The 21,341-nt window shown below is 40.3% G+C and overlaps 1 protein-coding gene across 2 annotated transcripts; it reads right to left on the bottom strand.

Moving 5' to 3' along the window:
• Positions 1-514: 514 nt before the first annotated feature.
• C1D (C1D nuclear receptor corepressor) lies at positions 515-13,322 on the bottom strand. 2 transcript variants are annotated; one of them, XM_041477042.1, is made up of 5 exons: positions 13,266-13,322; positions 5,895-6,041; positions 4,445-4,511; positions 3,900-3,955; positions 515-1,048 (listed from the first exon to the last, which is right to left on the bottom strand). In XM_041477042.1, the coding sequence occupies exons 2-5, from the start codon at positions 6,039-6,041 to the stop codon at positions 872-874; spliced, it is 447 nt and encodes a 148-aa protein (XP_041332976.1). In that variant the 5' UTR covers positions 13,266-13,322; the 3' UTR covers positions 515-871. The 2 variants fall into 2 exon arrangements, with proteins under 2 accessions (XP_041332976.1, XP_041332977.1); XM_041477043.1 differs by having other exon boundaries at positions 5,895-6,044; positions 13,273-13,308.
• Positions 13,323-21,341: the final 8,019 nt, after the last annotated feature.

Raw genomic sequence — 21,341 nt, 5'->3', positions numbered from 1 at the left:
AGCACCCCAGCCTTCCTAAAAAACTAATCTTCACATTTTGATGAAAAACACAGTATTTCCAAGATGGAGCAGTAGTTTTTATTGCACCAGAGGGTGCTTTCCCTAATGAAGACTTGAGAAACACCAATAGATGGCCACACTCCCACCACCCCAGAGCACTCCCACCATCCCAGCATTAGCACTAAGGGATGAGCACTGCAGCCAAAATTCCATCAAGTTCCTGCATGTGCTGCTTCCTAATAGCCATCCCCAGCCTGCTCCTTTTCTTTGGACCCTACAAACTGCCCTTAGGAAACATCTAACTTTTTCACTGACTAGACAGAGGCTTAGAGCAGAATCCAGGGTGTTTGCTTGTGGCCCTTGAAGCCCTGCTTTCTCAGAGGCAACAGAAGAAAGGGAAAATTGCACACCTTCAAGTTGAAAAGAGTTCAACACAGTGAATAAACCTTACAAAACTCTAAAAATATGGCATTTCACACAATGCTCTGTCATAAACACCACACACTGGACAGCAGTGTTTAAAACTTTTTAATACTGAGGAGATTGAGGACATATAAAAAAGTGTCAATAAATCATTAAAAAATTTGAATTCATAGGCATTATAAGCAAAACATCACTAGTATTTATTACCAGCAAGTATATGTCAGGTCATTATCAACTGAGTAATGAAATGTCCAATGTGCATCAAACGGCACTTTTAGATACACATTAAATGTGATCACCTCAGTGACAAGTGTTCTGGACAAAATACAATCCTGTAAAATTTGTAAGTTAATCTGCTATACGGCACTTCTATGAGATGCATGCAGTATGCAAAACATTTCCAAGTAAGTTCTAGGTCTCTGCAATTCTTATGAGGGGAAAAAAAGACTTAGTCCCTCTGTCTCTTTTTTCCCTTAGCAGGAGTTTTGGAAGTATGTTCATTTTCTGCATTTGGTTCCCAGAGTGCATTTTTTACAAATCTAGAAGCAGCTCCTTTATCAAGTTTGGATGCCTTTTTCTTGTCTGCTATTTCTTTGACCTTGTTCATGTATGTTCTTATTCTCTCCTAGGGAGGAAAAAAAAAAAAAAGAAAAGTATTTCAAACCATTCTCCCAAGATTACTGCTAAAATGAATCAATGAGTAGAAGTTCTCCACACTGTACACTTCTAGAACTATAATAACTAGAAGAATAGTATTACTTAAATAAATATACCAGGCCCTTTGCAAACTTGAGTCTTCCCTTTAGCATATTTTCCATCACAGGTACCTACCACACCATCTGCATGACACCCACTATAACAGGAACACACAGTCCTACAGAGATGCAGACTCTGCATCTAATTTGCAGAGATATGGGAACTGTTCTTGCAAGCTAAGTTAGAAAATAAAATACTGAACTCAGTTTGGAGTTTGACCTACATAAAAATGCCAAAGTAATATTTAGGTATTTGACACATTTATGGATGCATTATACTGCCTGACTGCTGTCCACAAAAAAAAAAAAAAAAAAAAAATTAAAAAATCAGCAAGTCCAAACAAAGCTAAAAAGGCATCTTACACAAAATTGAAGATGGTACAAGCATCACACATACAACTGCCCAGAAGTCTAGGGGTTAAGTTCCTGAAATTGTCAAGGGGTCTAATCAAAGAACTTATTTAGGGCAGCCTGATGAATTTCCAGCCACATCAGAAGTTCATTTTATGGCCATAAATAACAATACAGGCCTATTTCCAAGGAAAAGGGCAGGCTTATTTGACATATCTTGGCCTACCAGTTATTTGGTGTTTATGGGTTGTTTTTTTTTTGGCGAAACCATGACCTGGATTCAGCCCCACAAAAGTATACACTCCCAGCTTAACAATGTCATTTATGTGCCTACTCATCCTCATCTGCTTCTGCAACAAATAAAGAAAATTACTTTGAGAGGGTACTAAGCAGCTTTAAGATGTGAAACCCCCTCTGATAAGTGCCTGCTTCTCTTCACTCATAAGGGAGTACACTCAGAGTAACTCTGCAAAATATTTAACAATTTGGTTTACAGATTTCAGGTATACATATTTAGCCTAATATGGCCTTTAACTGTAGAGCCTTTGGATGTTACTGTCATACAAACAACAGTAATATATAAATATATATGTACACATATATGTAGTGCTCTACCTGATACTTGAATTATGAATGTGGATTAACAGAACACATGTGGATACTGCTAAAATAAATTTTGATATGTAACCCACACATTTCTCACAGTCATTGCCACCTCTTTGAATCTGGAACAAAAGTTACAAGACTTACACTACATAACTGATTTTCAACTCTTCAGTGATCATTTTAAGCAACTGTCAAAAAGTTGTCAAAAGCCACTCTTTCTGTATCAGAAACACAGCTTTAACAAGGAGGGCTTTACAGGGTCTGAAATCATGATTGGCTGTAATATTTCTTTGGTGACTGAGATGGCTAATGAGAACAGATGGCAAACCTATATGTATTAACATGGGAAAAAGGAGCTGGAAAATGTCAACTTGACAAAAGAAATTAATTCTGATAGCCTGAGTGAGCGTTTTGTTAATACAGTTTGAATACCTGTATGTATACAAGGAGAGCAATTCTACAAACAAAATAATCATGACAGAACAGTCTTTTTTAATTCCCTTTCCACATGAATAAAAACATCACAATGCCTTTGGAAGGAAGAAATCTGCATTCATTCAACCTCGATACTTGCAAAAGGAAAAGAGACCCGAGTAACAATCTAGGCTAGGAAAATATTCACTCTTTCTTCGGAGTTAAAACAGCAGTTGTGAAGCAAAATACAAACATAAAATATCCACAGCAGAAGAGATAAAAGTTCTTAGTATCACTAAATTAACATGATATTCAGAAACTATATAACATAGGAGGAACAAAAAACTGACAGAAAGCTCATGAAGTATTAACTGATGCATTTTTTAATATGATACAGTCTAGACTACTGAAAACCTCACAAATTTAAAAATAGAACTATTCTTGATATTCAGGCTATCTTTCTGCATTTTTAGTCCTCTCTCCCATTCCATGGTTATGTAAGGATTACATTTAAGCTAACTATTTTACATCTGCTGAGATTTAGTATTTTCATTTATTCAGGAATTAAAATGAGTAGTGAGAAGTTTTGATTTCTGTTTCTTCTTCAGGCTAAATGATTCAGTTTTTTAAGTCAGCAGAATTTTCAAGATAGCTGGCCTTCTATACTGTAGTCATGCATCTAAATGGAATATAGAGACAAAACTAAAGATTTATTATAGGTCGTAAATATGTCACTAATGCAGAATTACTGGACAATACACATATAACTGGTGCCAAAAAAGCTTTTAGCTTTGTTGAACTGGATTCTTTACTGCTGAGAAAATGAATTATTGGAGGGCTTGGAAGGGGGAGGGGGCACTTTCCCGTCTTCGCTAGTAAATCAACCACACTACTTTTAGAGTCACACAAAAGTAAGAAAAGGCAGCCTCAGAGATTAACATGATTCCAAGTATTTATAAGAAATAAAAAATGCCATACTGGAAGTTATAAATTATTATCAGGACTGCAACATTTTTCCATTTAACAGATACAAGTGAAAAGCTGCTCTGCACAGAATCCAATTCTCAACCAAAGGTGGAAAAAAAGAAAAGATAAGATGATATCATTCATCATCCTTTTCTAATTTCAGCAGACTCTACCACTTCACTTTAAACAGTACTGTTTAAAAGTAAAAAATTTCTAAATTTAGAGAGCTCAGCAGGGCATATAAATAGTTATATAACACCATGTAGCATCTGCATGCTATTAGAGCAATGTATCATTTTTTAAATGTAGATACAAACATTTTTTAAATTCTATTTGGGCTAACCATCCTGCACAAGTAGGATGCATGCAGGGTAAGCAACTCACCAGTTCTTGTTTCACTGGATGTTCCTTTGGATTGATTCCCTGGGTAGCCAAGTATACTACAAGAAAAAAAACAAGATTGTTTTGAAACTGAAGGCTGTCTGTGACTGAGGACCCTATCAAGCAGTCACACAGGAAAACCAAAGCTTCCACACAAAATCATTAATAAGAATTGTTAATGGTGTCACTAAGTATCTGACAAATTATTATTATTAAATATTGCAACTAAAATAGCTTCAACAACTAAAATGGTTAAAATTTAACAACTAAAATGGCTAAACTTTCAGCCCTTTAAAGAACAGAAAAGGCTGCCACAAAAGAACCAGAAACATACTCACACATGTACAAAATTAGCTTTTCTAAATATAGATTTTTGATTCAGAATTTCAACGTCATTTACCCTATGGATGGCAAGAATGTGGGTCCTCAGGGTAATTACAAGGTTTTAATTATTTGGCTATGAGATATGATTATTTAGTGTTTGTGGCTGTCTAGGCGTTCGAATGGTAATAATAAATACTACGTTTTCCTTTCTACCACATACTTACCCCAGAACATAGAATTTAATGTGTACACCGAAACCAAATCCAGCTTTGCTTGCTCAAGAGGATCTAACTAGAATGAAAAAAAAACAAAAAAACACCAACATCATATTTGAAGAATTTTAAGCAAGATAGGCACTGATTGTGGTAATGTGCACATTTTATAATTGTAAATGTATTAATAAAAGAATACACACCGAAGGAGCATGTTTTGCATCACAAAATACCTTATGCCTTATTTCCATGCCATCACAGGACCACTCATTCTCTCCTCTCCAATGAAGGAGCGTGTTTTTGCATCACAAGTTCATTGAGACTGTGTTTATGCCTTATTTCCATGCCATCACAGGACCACTCATTCTCTCCTCTCCAAGCATTCATGTAATTCTCCCATTCTGAATTCAATGCCACAGGCCCATAATAAACCAAAAGCAAAATCCCTTAGCATGAAGCTCTTGTACTACTGCTCCCATAGTCAGAAATTAAGTCCCCATTTTTCCACAGAAACTTAATTCAAAATAGTTGTTGCTAAATGGAAGGGGGAAAAAAGTTTAAAAGTTGCTGAAACACAAACATCAATATACAATCAATGAATGTTAACACTACACATAGCAGACTGTGTCTTCAATGCATGTCAGAATACTTATGGATATAAAGCAAAAGAAGGATAAAGGTAATGAAAGGGGTTTTGTTTCCCTTGACTGTCAAAGTCAATTTATTATTTTAGTCCTACATGACTTCCAGAAACTCTGATAACATCATTGTAGAGCTCACTAGTTCTAACATGGATACTGTCAAAAGATCTGTGTTGTCAAGACTGTTTTCTTCATAATTTATTTGTGTAAGAAATTCTCACAGGATAAAGAAGTTCCCTCATGTGTTGCCTTTTTCTTGTCTTACAGAAAGAAATTACACATTAGGCTTTACATGTTACAAGACAGAGATGCTTATATGAAATTCTCAGGCACTACCTTGCTCTGATAAAAAGCCACTTTTTGTAGGCTTATAGCATAGCTAGAGGAGACAGCTCAGGTTCTGCAAGTCTAGACTTCTGGAATCAGATCAATTTCCACTTCTGCCAGTTCACCTTCACATCCTGATGGGTACACCAGTTCCATTCAATTTGTTGTGAAGAAGTCTCAGTCAAAAATGTGAGTGACCTCTCCATTATGGACGAGCATGTTAAGGAAGGTCAGGAATAAGCTATAATGTCCCTGAGCTAAATGACTCACTGGTAAAGTTATCACTTATCAGCTTGGAAGAGCATGTGTTGCATTGTTGAGCTTGTAAGACTATCTTAGAAATGAAAGGACTTAACAGTAAGTGTCAAGTGTAGGAGTAATTTTTGTTATTTCTCAGTGCAGTGGCTGGCCTAACAGACCCTTTTATTTCAGTTCAGGCTCTCAAGTATTTGTGTATTAACAAGGAAAAGAGTTTCAAAAGGAAGATAAGTTACCTTTTGCAAAAGCTCACTCCTAGAAACTGACATCATTGTCTTCAGCATCTCATCTACAGAGCCAAGAGACTTTTCAAATGCTGTGAGATAATCATGAATTTCAGTGGGGTATTCTTCCATGTTATTATAATCTTCTGACGTTTCCATCTGGAAAGTGGAAACAAAAATAATAATCCTTTTCATTAAGTACCTACAGACTGTAGGTATTTAAAAGACTGCAATTTACAACACAAAGCATTAGCATTCATTCATTAAACATTATAAGAAAAGCCTGCATGTGAAGAGTTCTAGCAGATAATGCCAGCAGCAACACTGTTAAATGTCCTGCAATTTCAGAGATATCTCCTAACTCCTGTGCAAAATGGCACGAAGGAGCATTACAATTTACATGACTTTAGTACCTATTCTTGCAACAGTCCTAAAACAGTATTTACTTTTTATGATCTGTGATAGAAAGAAATTATTTGCATGTTTAAAATAAGTGCTCTATAAATCACACTACAGAAAGAGCTACACCAAGCAGCAGGCAGCACATCAGGAAAAACAAAAACAAAACTAACCAAAAAAAACCCCAAACCACAAACAGAACCAATGGGCTTCAGTCTGTCTTAGGAAGAGACATTACTTCAGCACCAGTTATGTCATGGTCAGTTCATTTAGGAGTAGGTCCAAAAAATTCTTCTTGTGAACCCTGTATCCAGCTTTCTGAAGTCCCTAAGGGGTATTATAATCCGCAATATAACTCTACCTGTAACAAAGCTGAGTTGATTTTGGGGATTTCAGAATACTCTCGCAATCTTGTCAACACATCAGTGCACAGCAATTGGGAAATAAGATGTGAAAAATCCCAAAGTACCCCTTTTCTGTTCCCAGAATTCATAGTACCATGGTATGGCTACTGCCAAGCCATCTGGCTGCTGGTTTGCAATCAATATCTTTAATTCAAATCATAAATCAGGTATTATCTTGGGGAGTTAATGTTACTTAGAGCTATGTTATTTTCTACAACATCTATTGAGCAACAACTTTTCAAATGTTCTAAGGAAAGAAGAGAAGAAATATGTAATTTTCCTGCCTATTTGGTGAGCTGCATCGAGAACAGTGAGAGCACCTGGATCACTGCAGACTTTTCTTAGACTCAGAGTGATAATCCCACTCTCCAGGTGCCAAGTACAGAGGCTGCATTTTATCTATGAACACCAAGCCACACAGTCAGTACACACAGCAAAGAGCTGTCGCATCACTGCAGTTTGTTTTAGATATCAATTTGATCTTTCCCTTTCCCTGGCAAGAGCATGAGATGTGTGAAAGAGGTTTCCTTTTATTTATGTTGTCTCTTGCAGGTCAAAAAGAAAGACGATTGGTAGAAAAAACAGTGTGGAGCTACTCAAGCTTGTCTGCAATTTCAGTTTTAACCATACCGTGTGATTTCAGAAATATGATCAGGCAGTTAACAAGCCCAGTTTCACCACTGTTGTTTACACAGTTAAGAATTATAATCCTACTCAGCTGCATGACTGCTCATCCTGGTCAGAGCTGGTTTTCACACTGAGTTCAGAATCACAATGCCAACCATGCTAAAGGTCCCCTCCCCACCCCAGCACGTAACCCACACACCACACACATAAGCATTGCTTCTGTCAGCTGTGGCAGACCCACGGAAGAAAGCTGAGCTGGATCCACAAGTTGCTGCCCACAGAAAGGCAAAATACCAATACAATTATTTCTGACATTCACAATAACACTGTTTGTGTTTCGTTCTACCCCTCTGGCCACCTGGTTTATAATCTGCCATGTTAGGTTGATTAAAAGGGTTCAGAAACAATGCTTGTTTTTAATTTTGGTCATATAATACAGCATTAAAAAACCCTCAAAACTACAAAAGCAACTAGATTTTCCTGGTCGTTAATACAGCCAAGTTTGGTTAGAAGGTGTGCGTCAACACATGTTCCCTACACTTACACAAACAGGGAGAGAGGTAATCCAATCCAAGAATCACCTACAGGTCTTTCCATCACTGCAGTACTTAACCGACCTACTATGGTCTTGATTTGACAGGCAGGCATGAACATAGTGATAAATTCCAACTTCTCTCTCTCCCTTAATCAGTGTATCCAGCACCAGCAAGAATAAAAAAGAGTACTAACAAAAGCCTGTAGCAAGTATGTGTTACCAAAATTAATTGGAGGTGGTTTACAAGGATAAACAGTCACATATTTGAAATTCTTTTCAGTATATCAAGTTAGGGAATAACTTAACTTAGGGAATAAGACAGAAGAAGAATAGGAACATAGAAGGAAAAGATAACTAATACAGTCTGAAACACATTTTGCTATCCTTGCTGTCTCATGAACCAGAAAGAATTATGTTTATCCTCACATTTACTGAGTATTTACTCAACACTATTAGCAAGGAAAGGGAAAAATCTGCATCGGTGTCTTGGTTTGAAAGACAGGTGTCTGCCAAAGAAGGCAGGGAACCTCCTTTGGAATGAAAAAATATGACCCACTTTCCTCCAAATTATTATAAATTTGAAAATATAGGGATTCCAGGCAAAGATACGGGAAAGCAATACTAGGCCTTTACTAGTCCGCACAAGGATAACGCGGCAGAGCACAAACCCAGCCCCGCCGCTCCGGGCCGCAGGCGCTGCCCCCTGCGTGCAGTTCCGCTCACGGCCGGCGGGGGCGCTGCTGGCTCCCGGGCGGGGCGGGCGCCGTGATCGCCCCGCGCCTGCAGGGGGCGCTGCGGCGCGAGCTCGGCCGCGTCCCCCCTCAGCGGTGATGGCGGGATGGACAGCGAAGTGGGCTGCGGCGGGAACCTCGGAGGGGCAGAGGGGATTGCAGAGGCAGGCACACCCCTGGGACAAAACAAAATGTAACAGACAACCCCCGCAGCTTTAGCCGGAGCTTTGGGGGGTCGGCTGCTGGGTAAGAGTGTAGCAAAAAAGCCCGAGGCAGCGTCAGAAAGCAGCGAGGCTGGGCAGCAGCAGCCAGGGAGACGCGCTCTCCAGGATGCGGGAGAGGGTCAGGGTCCCGGGCTTTGCCCCGAGGCACCCGAATAGATGGTGAAGGTCCTTTCCAGTCGGATCGGGTGTTAATTAGGTCCCAGTTCATCAGCTGCTCTCAGGAGCAAAGGCTCACCTGCGGTAGGAGCAGCAGTGGCAGCAAATCCTCCGGGCAGCGCCCACAGACCGGCTGTCCCTCTGTCCCTCTGTCCCTCGCCTACCAGGGAGAGGGCCGGGGTGAAGCCCAGCCCTCACACCCCAGCCACAATCTCACCGTATCTCTGCCCTTCCCAAGAAAAAGCCCCTCGGGTAAGAGAGTAGCCAGCCGCACCCTTCCCCACCTTGGCCATTTCTTTTGTCTCTCATAAGTAGGGCTTGTTACTGTCTCGTACAACAAATGGGACAAAATTCCATGGGAGAAAGAAAAAAGAAAGAAAAGGAAAAATCTTAACCTCCAACAATCGAACTTCAAAGGAACAAGGCTGCCCTTTAGCCTGTGTACAGAACCCTGCACTGCTAAGTCTGCTGCTTCTGCCTGGGGAGCGGGAAGAATTTATTAAACTTGTGTTTTCTGTTCACTTCCACAGGAACTAGCAAGTTCCTACTCCTGCTGTGTAGGGACCTCTGTCTTTTCATTACACTGCTGTTTCAGCATAACTAATCTCTAAGAAGGATATACAAGCCAACAATGAGGCAAAAGTCAACAGCCTAAAACAATTTTGGTAACCTTAACAAGAGCAAACTACATGAGAAAACGTGTACACTAGAAACTCCACAAAGCTGTTTCTGCCAAAATCAACACATGGCTTTTGTACTCACACCTGCACAATGACAAAGCAAAGGATAGAAGGGAGGGAACTCCATGACTCCAAAAGCTATACTGCCCTCAGTAGTTATGTTTCAGTTATTAAATAACAAACAAATTTTTCCTCAAAGTTCTTCAAGTGTTTCTTTTTGTATTTTGAATAAGCAAAAACTTAAGTCAGTCCCTGAAGACAGTGTTAATTAGAATTACAATGTTAATTACAATGTGATTTGAATTTACTGACTTTCTACCAGATTTTATTGGCACTGAGTTCTCACTTTAAAAATTAAGGATAGTAGAAATATTCAGATAAGAGAAGTAATGAAAAAATCTAGCTAGATAAGTAATGCAAACAATGGGGAATTTTGAAGGAAATAAGACAAAATTTTCATTATCAAGCAGTAAGACCTATGATGCACAACACATAACCTGTGGTTGTTACAACGGTAACACTTCAAAGATCTTAAATTTTGAGAATGCAAAAAAAGGTTCATAACCCATAAACATAAAGTACAAAATAAATTTACTACTTTGATTAAGGACACTGAGTCAAAAAACCTGTGATGAAAAATGTTGCACAACTTCCTAACACCAACTTACCAGAAACAAACTTCCTTTTTAATAACCCTGAGCTGCCATGTAATTTTTGGGGAAAAAACCCCACAAGAATATGTATTTGAGGAAGAAAAGGACTTTAGATTGCAAAAGTAAGCCATTTTCATGAGAAAATTTATGCATTGCATTTAGGTCTGTTTAGAAAAAATGTTTCTTAGTTTCCATAGGTGCAAAATTTCTGAATAATCTGAAATTTCTGAAAAATCCTGAATAAATTCTCATTTATTCAGAAAGAGGACTGCATTTTCTGTTTAGAACACAAGAAAAACCTTGTTCTCTTTGCAGTCAACATATCAGTACACTATAAACCAAAGTAGGTAACACAAACTGCAAAAAGGGAGGGAAATATTAGACATGATTAATGAACCACAGAAAAGACACAAACATGAAAAGGAGAAAGAGAAAATACGTCATTTTTTGCAGACTCTATAAAAACAACTACACAGGTGACAATCAAAAGCAGTTTGCTGTAGTGTTAACATGGCTATTGATCTAAGAGACAACCAAGTTAAATGCCATATGAAGGTATTTTAAATAAAAACAGAATACAGATGTTTGTGGACAATACTACTAGCAAAATTAGCTATATTTATCTTCCAGGAGAAAGAAGAGAAGAACTAGAGACCCCTTTTAAGAAAAGCACACCCAGGAAAAATAGAAATTGCAGTCAATTTTCAGGTGGCTTTTATGAATAATCTTTTAATATATCTAGAGGTGATTTAACACAAGCCTTCGAAAGCAATTGCCAGCTGGCTTAAAAAGCAAAACCAAACTTCCCTTCCCGCTCACACCCCGCTCTGGGCTCTGTGACCCCAGCAAAGCCCTGTCACACTGAAAGATACAAACTCTAATTAGGCCAGAAGCACCTCTGTGTATCTTTTGCTGAAGATACATTGTGAACACAGTGGAAGCTACATGCATCTGTCAACACGGCAATAGGAAACCACTTAAGCAGAAATGAAAAATGCTCAGTGTTAGCGTCATGAATGTGGTTTTCAACTGGAATTAAAACTGCAAGTTCGGGATAAAAATGGTGTATTTGAAATATTTAGTAATGTGTAAACAGAAGACAAAAAAGCGATTTAGATTCTGCTAAATATTGCAATCCGCTCATCATGTTAATTCTTGCGTATTCCTTAAGCACTAAAAGGCCTTTTCTTTGTACTTAGCTCAATCCTTTTTTTTTTTTTTTCAGATTTTTCACCTAATAAAAATCAGATTAGGTAATTAGATTATTTCATCTTTTCATGCATATTTACTAATTGCATAGAGGAAAAAAAACCTACCAGGAACTTCTTGTGCAGCAAAAGTCTGTCTCCTTGGACAAATCAGTGGGGACAACAATCAATACTGAATACTTCTGTCCTACAAATTTCCAGCAACAGGAAGTGACCTGCCTGCAGTTTGCACCTCCTGTATACTTGAAAACTATGGAGAGTTTACTACTTCTAAAACCTGCTGCCACTCTCCACTGATATCAGCACCATGAATATGAATATCCAGAATTAAAGCCAAGAGGTTTTTCCAATCCCTTTAAACTGCTGACCTAGTTTCCTTTAGCCACTAGTTCCACAATGCATGAAAAAGCACTTCCTTTACTATAATGTAATTTTCTGTATTTGTAATTTGTGTAGTGCCTCTCTGTACCATTTTGAACAGCAATTCACATGTATTTTCAGCTGGTTTTTATTTGGCTGTGCTAACTGTTATTTTTATTTGGCTGTTCATATTAGAAGCATGTTTACCCATTTTTTGGTTCAATATAATTTAGTAATTGTGGGATGTTTGTGTTCTTAGCATGGATTTTACTGATGCAGGAAAAAAAACATCTACCTGGAGCTATGGTGGCCAGTCCATTCTGGTGTTCTGTTTATTTATTTAGAGGAAAAGCAGACCACAGATGAAAAAAACAACGCTAAAAATCTTAAGCCACTTCAAAGAGAAAGGCACTTTTCATAAAGGTTTCTGTTTTTCTGACATGAAGCCTGAAAATTCTACCAATTACTTTCAAATTTCTCACACTTTGGAGAAGAGCTTTGGGTTGAGTGTTTTCTCATTTCTTTACCAATGTCATACTGCCACAGGATTAGCAATACCCATGTATTTTAGATTTGAAGTGGTTTTTTTATACTTTTAAAACCAAGAAATATGCCAGACACATTTCCATGCTGATTCTAAAATCCAGTTCTTCCATTTTTGTTTGTCTCAAAAATGAGGCCTTTTAATCAGCATCATCTAAATTTTAATTTGCTACTGGAAGTCCATTCCACGATGTTGGCAGCAGCTAAGCTTGTGGTCAGAAAGCTGTGACAAAGTGTAAGGAAGGGGACATTTTGACCTTTGCAGCAACAGGAGAGCTACAGATGTTTCATTACAGGGTACTCATAACTTTAAGTGCCACCTGCCCTTCTGTTAGGTGCTGCTTAACTGTGCTCACAGCCTGTATATGCACACTCTACCTTCTCTTTGAAAAACTTTGCCAAGTTCCCAAGGCTCCTCAAGTTTCAACACTATTTTCCCAATTTTTAACAGACATGTAACCGTTTACTGCCCACAGAACATCCATCCTCAAAAAATGCAAAAAAAAGCCTACAGCCCATGTTCTTTTTCTCACCTACACGTAAGCCAGTCGTAAACATGTCATACATTAAACATTCAAGGCCAGGCCGGATGGAGCTCTAAGCAACCTCGCCTGTAGTGGAAGGCGTCCCTGTCCACAGCAGAGGGGTTGGAATAACGCGATCTTTAAAATCCCTTCCACCCCAAACCACGCTGCGACTCCACAAACCGCGTTTATAATGCTCGCTAACAACGCCAGCAGCGCCCACAACGCATGCACAGCGGCCCTGCCTCCCGCCAGCGGGATTCCCCGCTTCCCAAGGCCTCGGGAAAGGCCCAAAGGCACAGGGAGCGGCCGGGGCCAGCCGGGGGTGGCCGCGCTTACCTGCGGGCGGGCGGGCGAGCACGGCGTGCGGCTCCCGGGCGCGGCGGCAGCAGGGCGGGCCCGGCACCGGCGGTGACGTCGGAGGGAGCGGGATGCGGAAGCGGCGGTCGGGCGAGCCGGCCTGGAGGGGAAACGATCCATCCCAGTCTCGTAAATGCGCTTGGAGGGAAGGGAGCCGGGCAATAGGGCCCGCAGAAAACAAGATTTGATTAGGGAATCATGCACTGGGCATAGCAGCTGGTGTAAGTTAGTCCCTGACATGCACGAAAAGCGCACGGCAGGGGGTTTTGCGTAAAGGGCAGGGGGGAGAGGGAATAGAGAAAGGAAGAGAAGAATTAAAGGGGAAAGAGAGAGAGAAAGGGAAAGAGAAAGGGATCCAGCTGATGTTCAGGGCAGGGATACCTCTTTATGGCTAGGTTTCCCTGCCCTGAAGACTCGTTTCTCTCTTTCTGCGTAAATTAGTTCCCATGCACAGTCTGTTCTATCAAGGGTCTTGAGTGGCCTTGATCCCTCCTACAGCCCATGCCCATGTCTTGGCCTCATTCCTGTGCTTGCGCTGTGGTTTGTTGTGCTTATCTCCAAGAACTTAAGCAAGGATGTTTGTCCGAGAAAAGTGGTGCCCTACCTCCTCCTGGCCCCCTTCTCCACTCACAACTTGTTTTTCTTCACAGTGTATTAATGCCAACAGTCTTTTGTTATTACCAAGAATTCTTGTCTGGTGGGATTCCTGTCTGATTCATTGGCTCCACAGCCATCCAGTTATCAGTGTCTGAGACACACACTGGGCTCTTACCTTCGGGGATTCTACAGTGGGGAGGGAGATGCTCTTTTAAAGCAGGAACATGCTTTCCAGCTGCTGTCTTCTCTGAGTGGAGAAGGTAAACAGCCAGCATGACATATCTCCAGCTGTTCCCAAGCTCTTGCAGTTGCTTCCTGGAAAAAGGGAGGCACAAACTGTGTGTAGAGATGGTCTCCTAAAGCCAGAGATTGCATGGAGTCATCCCAGGGGATTGGCACTGGTTCCTGCCGACACTGCACATCTTCACCTCACCCTCAAGTGAGAGCTGGTTTCCAGTTGTGTTATTGGCTGTGTTTCCCGCTGTGTTTCTCCACAAGTCCAGAGGAGGCTACCACAAGAATTGGAAAGACAGAGCACCTCTTCTACGAGGGAATTGGTTGTTCAGCCTGGAAAAGAAGTGGCTTAGGGGTGATCTATTTGCGGCCTCCAGTACCTGAAGGGAACCCACAGGAAAGACAGAGTGGGACTTTTTACAATGGCATGTGATGACAGAACGAGAGGGAATGGATCCAAACTGAGCGTAGCTTTAGATTAGGTTTTAGGAAAAAATTATTGACTGTGAGGATGGTGAGGCACTGGAGCAGGTTGTCCAGAGAAGCGAATGTCCCGTCCTTGGAAATGTTCAAGGCCAGGCTGGAGGGGCCAGGCTGGTCTAGTGAAAGGTGTTCCCTGCCCATGGCAAGGGATTGGAACTAGAGGATCTTTAAGGTCCATTCCAACCCAAGCCATTCTAAGATTCTGTAAGATTTCAGCAAATAAATCTGGGTTCAAAATGCAGTGGATTAATATTTCTCTACTGCAAGAGCTCACTGACTGGAAGATCACTGACTGGAAGATCAGTGGCCACATCTGTGGCTCTCAAAGATAAGATTCACTTTTTACAGGTTTATGTTCTGATAAATAGTATAGCAGAAATCAGTATCTGCATCAACAGTATTGGCATTACTTGCCAAAGACCTCTTTTTGCCTCCTGTTCACAATCTCATCTGAAGCTTATTGTAACTTAGGTTTTGCAGCCTATTCCTCCAAGGTAAGATCACTGGAGTCCTTCATCATAGTTGAAGAGGGCCTTCTCCCAGCTATAGGTTACCAGGAACCTGCATGTGGCTGACTAAGTTGTGGCTGGTTGCCTGAAGGGAATGTGCTGAGCTGGCTTGCTCAGCAACAGTGTCCAGAGGAAGAGAAAAACAGGTCCTGTCTGGAGAATGACAACTTCAAGGCTGGGGAAGGTGGAGTTATATCTCTAGGGGAAACAGGAGTAGAACTTGGGGATCTTACCTAGCTTCACTGAACCTTCCTGCACCTTCAATGCTTTTAAAAATACCACAAAAATGAGCTTCCTTTTAATAAGCTGGTTTACATCATCTAAGTGCTATACTATGTCAATTCTAATTAGATCAGTGCATACTGCAAATGAGAGTCTTTCTCCCTAGTCCCAGTTGGAAGCATATCTGGAGATCTTCAGATGACATTGTTACTTGTTTACATCTTGTCTCCTTTTTCTTCAGGAGATTTGAAGGTTTAACTTTTCAGTTTCAATCAAAAATGGCTGCAAATGAATAAAAGCTTGGGTTTTATGAATATTATAAAAGCAGCAAACACAGGGATTATTTAAGAGCCTTTCAGCCATATGTGGGACACATACAGGTGGTAGAATCACTGGTGTACAGAATGGTATCCCTACTGTATGCTAATATTTTGGTGTAATAATAAAATTTTTCACTGCATTTTCCTAGGCATTTCTTATTTTCAAAAAACACAGTCTTGATTATTTTCTCATGTTCATTTTTACTAGTACCAGTACAAAATTATGCACTGTAAATAAAAGGGAATTTAGGAGAGTTTTCTTTTCAAAATGTTCAGAAATGGAACAGTCTGAAGGGTAACAGAGAATTAGCAAGACCTGCATTCCTAAATAGAATAATACTTTGCAATTCTAGTATGCCAAATGTCTACAAGGAGGTCAGAACACTTAGCATATGTTTAGTTCATTCTTACCTCAGTATTCACATGTCACAGACCAGGAAATACAGAGAGGGGATTTGATTGATAGACTAATTGATTTACCAAATGTGAGGTAGAAATTGTTGCCAGAGTCTTATTTCCTAAACCCAATATTTAGTTTCAATTACAAGATCAAAGGAAAATGCAACATGTGCTGATCAATGTTCAGATTCAGCCAACTCTGCAGAAGATTGTAACCATGTAGAGCATTAATGCAGTACAGATTGTGCTCTGTATTCCCTGGTCGTACAGTGTGGCTCTGTCTCCTTCTACTGGTTTACATTTGTTGTAGATTTGCTCCTACTGGCTCTGGACTACTACAGGTTTATACTTTTGTTCAGTTAACTGGAGTTCCTACATTGAGTGCCTACACTGAGTGCCAAGTCTTGGAATTTCTTGAGCCAATTCACTCAGGAGTTTATTAGGTACAAAACCATTCATTTTCTGCTTAAAATGGCTGCACTGCCTGTTTGTTTTTCAGGAGCAGTGAGTGAGGAGTTAAGAATTCACATTTATCCCAGCCAAAATCTGATTGAGATACAGGTCATATAATTCAAATGGTTTATGCTGGTGCCACTGAAAATATATTATTATTTTATATATGGATATCTATTGACAATTCTATTCACAAAAAGCTGTACTGGCATCTTAATGGTACTTAATGGAAACCATTTCATTTGAGAGGCCCATGAATGATTATTGATTTTTCCTCTATCATTCCGAAAACAAGAGCAAACAATCCTGAATATTTTTGCCAAAGTAGTCAAAGTGACAGGCATCCTTAAAATAATTACTGCATTATTATGAAGCATCTCATCCCCTGTAAATACAACATAATGATTTCTGCAAAGTCAGTGTTCTTTGTGGAGCAAAGTGGAGGCCAAATCCTGCAGTCTTGGCCTCACTGGAATCATTATACAGCCTGAGTCATGAAAAGCATCACAGCCTGACGTACAGACCAGCCGTGGCAACTCCGTCTCCCTGAAACAATGCCACTGAAAAAGCTTTGGGAGATGTCATGCAGAAGAAAATGTAAGTGAAAAAAATATAGCCTAGATTCTTCTGCTGTGAATCTGGTGTGAATATAACAAAGATTACTGGAAGCTGCTTGTAACAAAAAGGTTAATAAACCATTGGCAGGATAGAAATACAGACTCTAAAATCAGACTAAAAATCTGGCAAGCAGACCAGTTTGGGAGATGTTTGTGTGTGTGGTACACATGTGTCTGAAGGGCACCTTGGGCCTTTTGGAATAGGCATTTTGTTTTTGTGAGGCCTACTTCTTGGCATGTAGTCCAATGAATTTGCAATCTAATTTCTTTGCAGTGTAATCTAATGAATCTGCAATCCCATGTGTGGGCAGACAGCAAGTTACCAGAAGAGGGTGTAGCAGGAATAAACTGAAGCACAAACATCCATCTACTTGCCAGTATCACCTGACGTGCACTTGTTCCTTGGTGGAAGAAGGGCGAGTACCCAATGTTTCCTCTGGTAAATCAGAAGACAGACATTCCTAAAAGGACAGTGACAGGCAGCTGCCTGGCTCAATGCCCTGTTTATGGGAAATTATGTCTCTGCCTGAATTCTGCTGAGAGCAGATGTATGCAGGGAGGGAGGGCAGGGATAGAGATTTTACAGTGATTTATTGCAATGCACATGGTGAGACCAGAAAGAGAGACCAAGGTATCTATCTGGCTGCCAGTTTTGTTTTTCTTACTTGCTAGATGGGGTGAGAAGGAGAAGAGAGTCTTGAAGCTAATCCTCATTTTCAGCAACTAAAAGTCCTATAGTAGTGACATTAGCACTGTGGAAAAGAAATGTAACCTCCAAAATTTTCCATGTTCTGTTACACTTTGCTGAACTTAGGGGCAGCGTATGTGGCAGCCTGAGCCCAAGTGAACTTATACTCACCTTTCAGTTAAAATGCTCTGGAAATGCCCTTTTTTTTCTGCAATCAGATTAAATTATAATGACTTTAAATCTACTAAACACAGACTCTTTTCTCTTTCGAAAACATTGGATCTCTAATCAAAATACAGATGCAAAAGTACACAGAAAGAAGGAAACTGAGACTGATGTATCTTTGGTTTAGGGAGGAAAAATAATATAATTCAATAAGACTAGCTTAAGTCCTCTAATTACAGCTTTTTTAGCATAACAGATAGGGAGTATGAGATCTACACTGAGATAGTGATAGTTGGTACAGATCAAAAGAGCTTGTGTTCGTACCAGCTAGATTAAATGACAGGATGTGGTGAAGTACTGGGTTACTTTACATACAAAGCCTTATTCACTGAATGTATATATATCTATTAGATTAAATGCATTTATAGATGGAAACTGTAGAAATAAATTGAAAGCAATTTATCATGTGTAGAATATTTGTTCTGATACTATTCTAAGATTGTATTTCTTCCAATTAGTATGTAAATCTGTAATTTTTTTTACAGCTATCTCTCACTAAGATTGGAAGTAAATTGTATTAGAAATTGAGGTTTATTTTTATATGCATTAGAATTCCACCTGTCTCACTTGTTAGCTTCTGTGCATAAATTCAATAGAACCACATATTTTATACCCTGTTTTGGCAGAAAGCCTAATACAACTTTAGGAGTAAATTAAACTTAGGACCCAAATTGTAGTTGTCATTTTAAAGTGGTTTTTAATATTTATCTCTAGACAACCCCAGCTCCTTCAGCTGCTCCTTGTAAGACTTTTGGTATTCTGCTCAGTACTGAGGCAAACAAGGCCATAAGTACCTTAGCCTTTACCTTCATTCTTTGTCACTGTGTTTCCTCTTCCCTTTCCAAAAAGGATGGAGATTCTCCTTAGCCCTCCATTTGTTGCTAATATATTTAAGGATTTTTTTATTGTTGGCATTTGACAGGTTAAATTCTATCTGGGCTTTGGCCCTTCTAATTTTCTCCCTCCATAAAACTTCATTACATTCTTGTCCTCCTGAGTTTCCTGCCCCTTCTTCCACAGGTCATAAACTGTCTTTTTTTTCCCAAGTTCCAGACAACACTCTCGGTTCAGCTGTACACTTCAGTAACCTGCTCAACTGTTTCCTCTCTGCTGTATTTCTAGAAGACATCTGGTAAGTTGAAGTGCCCCACAAGAAAAAGGACTAGCAATTGTGAAATTCTAAGCTGCTTATAGAGTCTTTCATCTGCCTCTTCACCATGGATGGATGATCTCTAACAGATTCCCACCAGGTTATCTGACTTGTTGGCCTGCCCCCCTGATTTTCACCTATAAAGGCTCAACTCTTCTGTCACCACCATTAAGCTCTAGAAAATCAAAACACTCCTTAACATACATGGCTACCCCAGAAGGAAGTCAGGGTGTGAAGCAGAGACTGTCAGCCTTGGGTGACCTCTTGCACATTGACAAGAGTGGAAAGAGCCATTGTTCTGGGCCCCAATCCATACATTCTTCACAGGCTATTTTTACTGCCAGGCATAACAGAAGAGGGAACTTACATGCGCCCTTACATGGTTTTGCACCTCAGCTCCCTCTGCAAATCCCCAGACATGGAGATGGTGACAGAAGATTTAACTAAGATTGCGGAGGCAGGGGAGTACAGGAAGGAGAGGGGGAGATCTCTTGGAAAGAGAAAAGTACTCTGAAGGGAAATCTGTCCCAGAGGCTGTAGTTGTACTAATCTAACAGCAGTGGGCTCACTCTTTGGCTCAGAGACTGATTGATAAAATGTGGGGCCATACTGTGAAATTGAGCTAGTCTCCAAAGCAGGGCTGCCACACACATATTGCCTATTAGAAGCAGCTCCTGCTCATGCTACAGTCCTGAATCACACCAGCAGAGTATTGGGCCAGTTGGCCCAGATCAACTATCTAAGAATGTATTACTGAAGACTACTATTGGGAAGAGATGCCCTGCTGTGGTCACCTTTCCTGCAGGATCCTACAGAACGTCCATGACAATTGACTTATTGGTGGCTGAGGAGGAGACAGACCAGAATGTGGGGCAGCTACTCAGTGCTCTTGAGACCCTGGATGCTCTTGCAGCCATCAGGAAACTAATCCAGTTCCAGTGTCCTCTGTGGGTCAATGTTGTGCACCTCCCAAGGCAGGCTGTGCTGTGGAAAGCAGGTCCTCCCAAAAAGGCCAGAAGTAATGGAAACATTTCACAGCCAAGGCTAGAACTGGTCACCATCACCAAGTTGCCAAATAGCTCTGGCCCAGCTCCACAGAAATCCCATCTGGTCTTTCCTCTGGGCTGATCCTGCACTGCCAGAGGCAGTCCCACAGCCGTGCCTGGCACTGCACTCCAAGTGATATAGCTCTTGGCTCCTGCCTGAGTCAACAGCTGCCCCTGCCCAATGTACTGGGACTTGGGTTTGCTACTGCGAAATATTTTGCATGTATAAAGGCTTTAAATACATGCTAGACATACAGACTGTGGTCTGAACATTTTTGAGGAGTGGGCAGTTCTGTTTAAAGTGAATGCTACTGAAAACTCAACAGTAACAGCATCACAAGCAAGAAAATGTAGGATTAATAATGGGGTAAAAAAGCAGTAAATCAGTGTATTTTCCTGGTGCTTTGTCAACACCAACTTTAGACAACTTCATTACAGAGTTGAATATGCAGGCCACAAGCCTCTTACTTACAGATCAGTCAGCTTAAACAAAAATCCCTGTCTCCTATCAAATCTATTTGAAAGGAATAATTTGGGGAAGATGAACTAACTGTATTGACAAGCTCTGTTTGCTGCCTCTTAAGAATCACTGAAGAGCACGTCTTTCTTTTTCTGTGCAATTCCCCATCTTCCTTCTTTGTACCAATTCCATGATGTCCCTAACAGAACCAGTGGTTGTGAAGAGGTGAGAGCACGGCATTGCAGCTTCCCATACAGAGTTACAACTTGCCTTACATTGCTTAAAATTTGGTCCAAGTCATGCCTCAACTGTAAATTACCTTTTTTTTGTGATGAAAATTATATATTGTATGCAAATACTGACTCCATGCACAGAAACCTTGAAGGCCTGTAATCTCCAAGGACCTGTACAAATGGTGAAATTCAAAAGAACTATACTGATGTGAAACAGAAGACCCAAACCTGATTGTTGGGGATTTGGGCAGTATCTCCTTAAAAAAAACACAAAGCACAAACCCAAAAAACACATAACATGTCCCTGTACATGGGTTGCAGTCATGCCTGTAAACAGATTTTTTCTTCCATGAGCACACAGGGATGGTTTGCACAGGAAACAAGCAAGAGCTGCCAGGCAGATACACTTGTTAAATGTA

This window comes from Pyrgilauda ruficollis, unplaced genomic scaffold (genome assembly GCF_017590135.1).
Source record: "Pyrgilauda ruficollis isolate IOZ18807 unplaced genomic scaffold, ASM1759013v1 scaffold4, whole genome shotgun sequence".
NCBI lineage: Eukaryota > Metazoa > Chordata > Aves > Passeriformes > Passeridae > Pyrgilauda > Pyrgilauda ruficollis.
The sequence above is the reverse complement of the archived record's forward strand: the minus strand, read 5'-3'. Positions and strand labels throughout refer to the sequence as shown.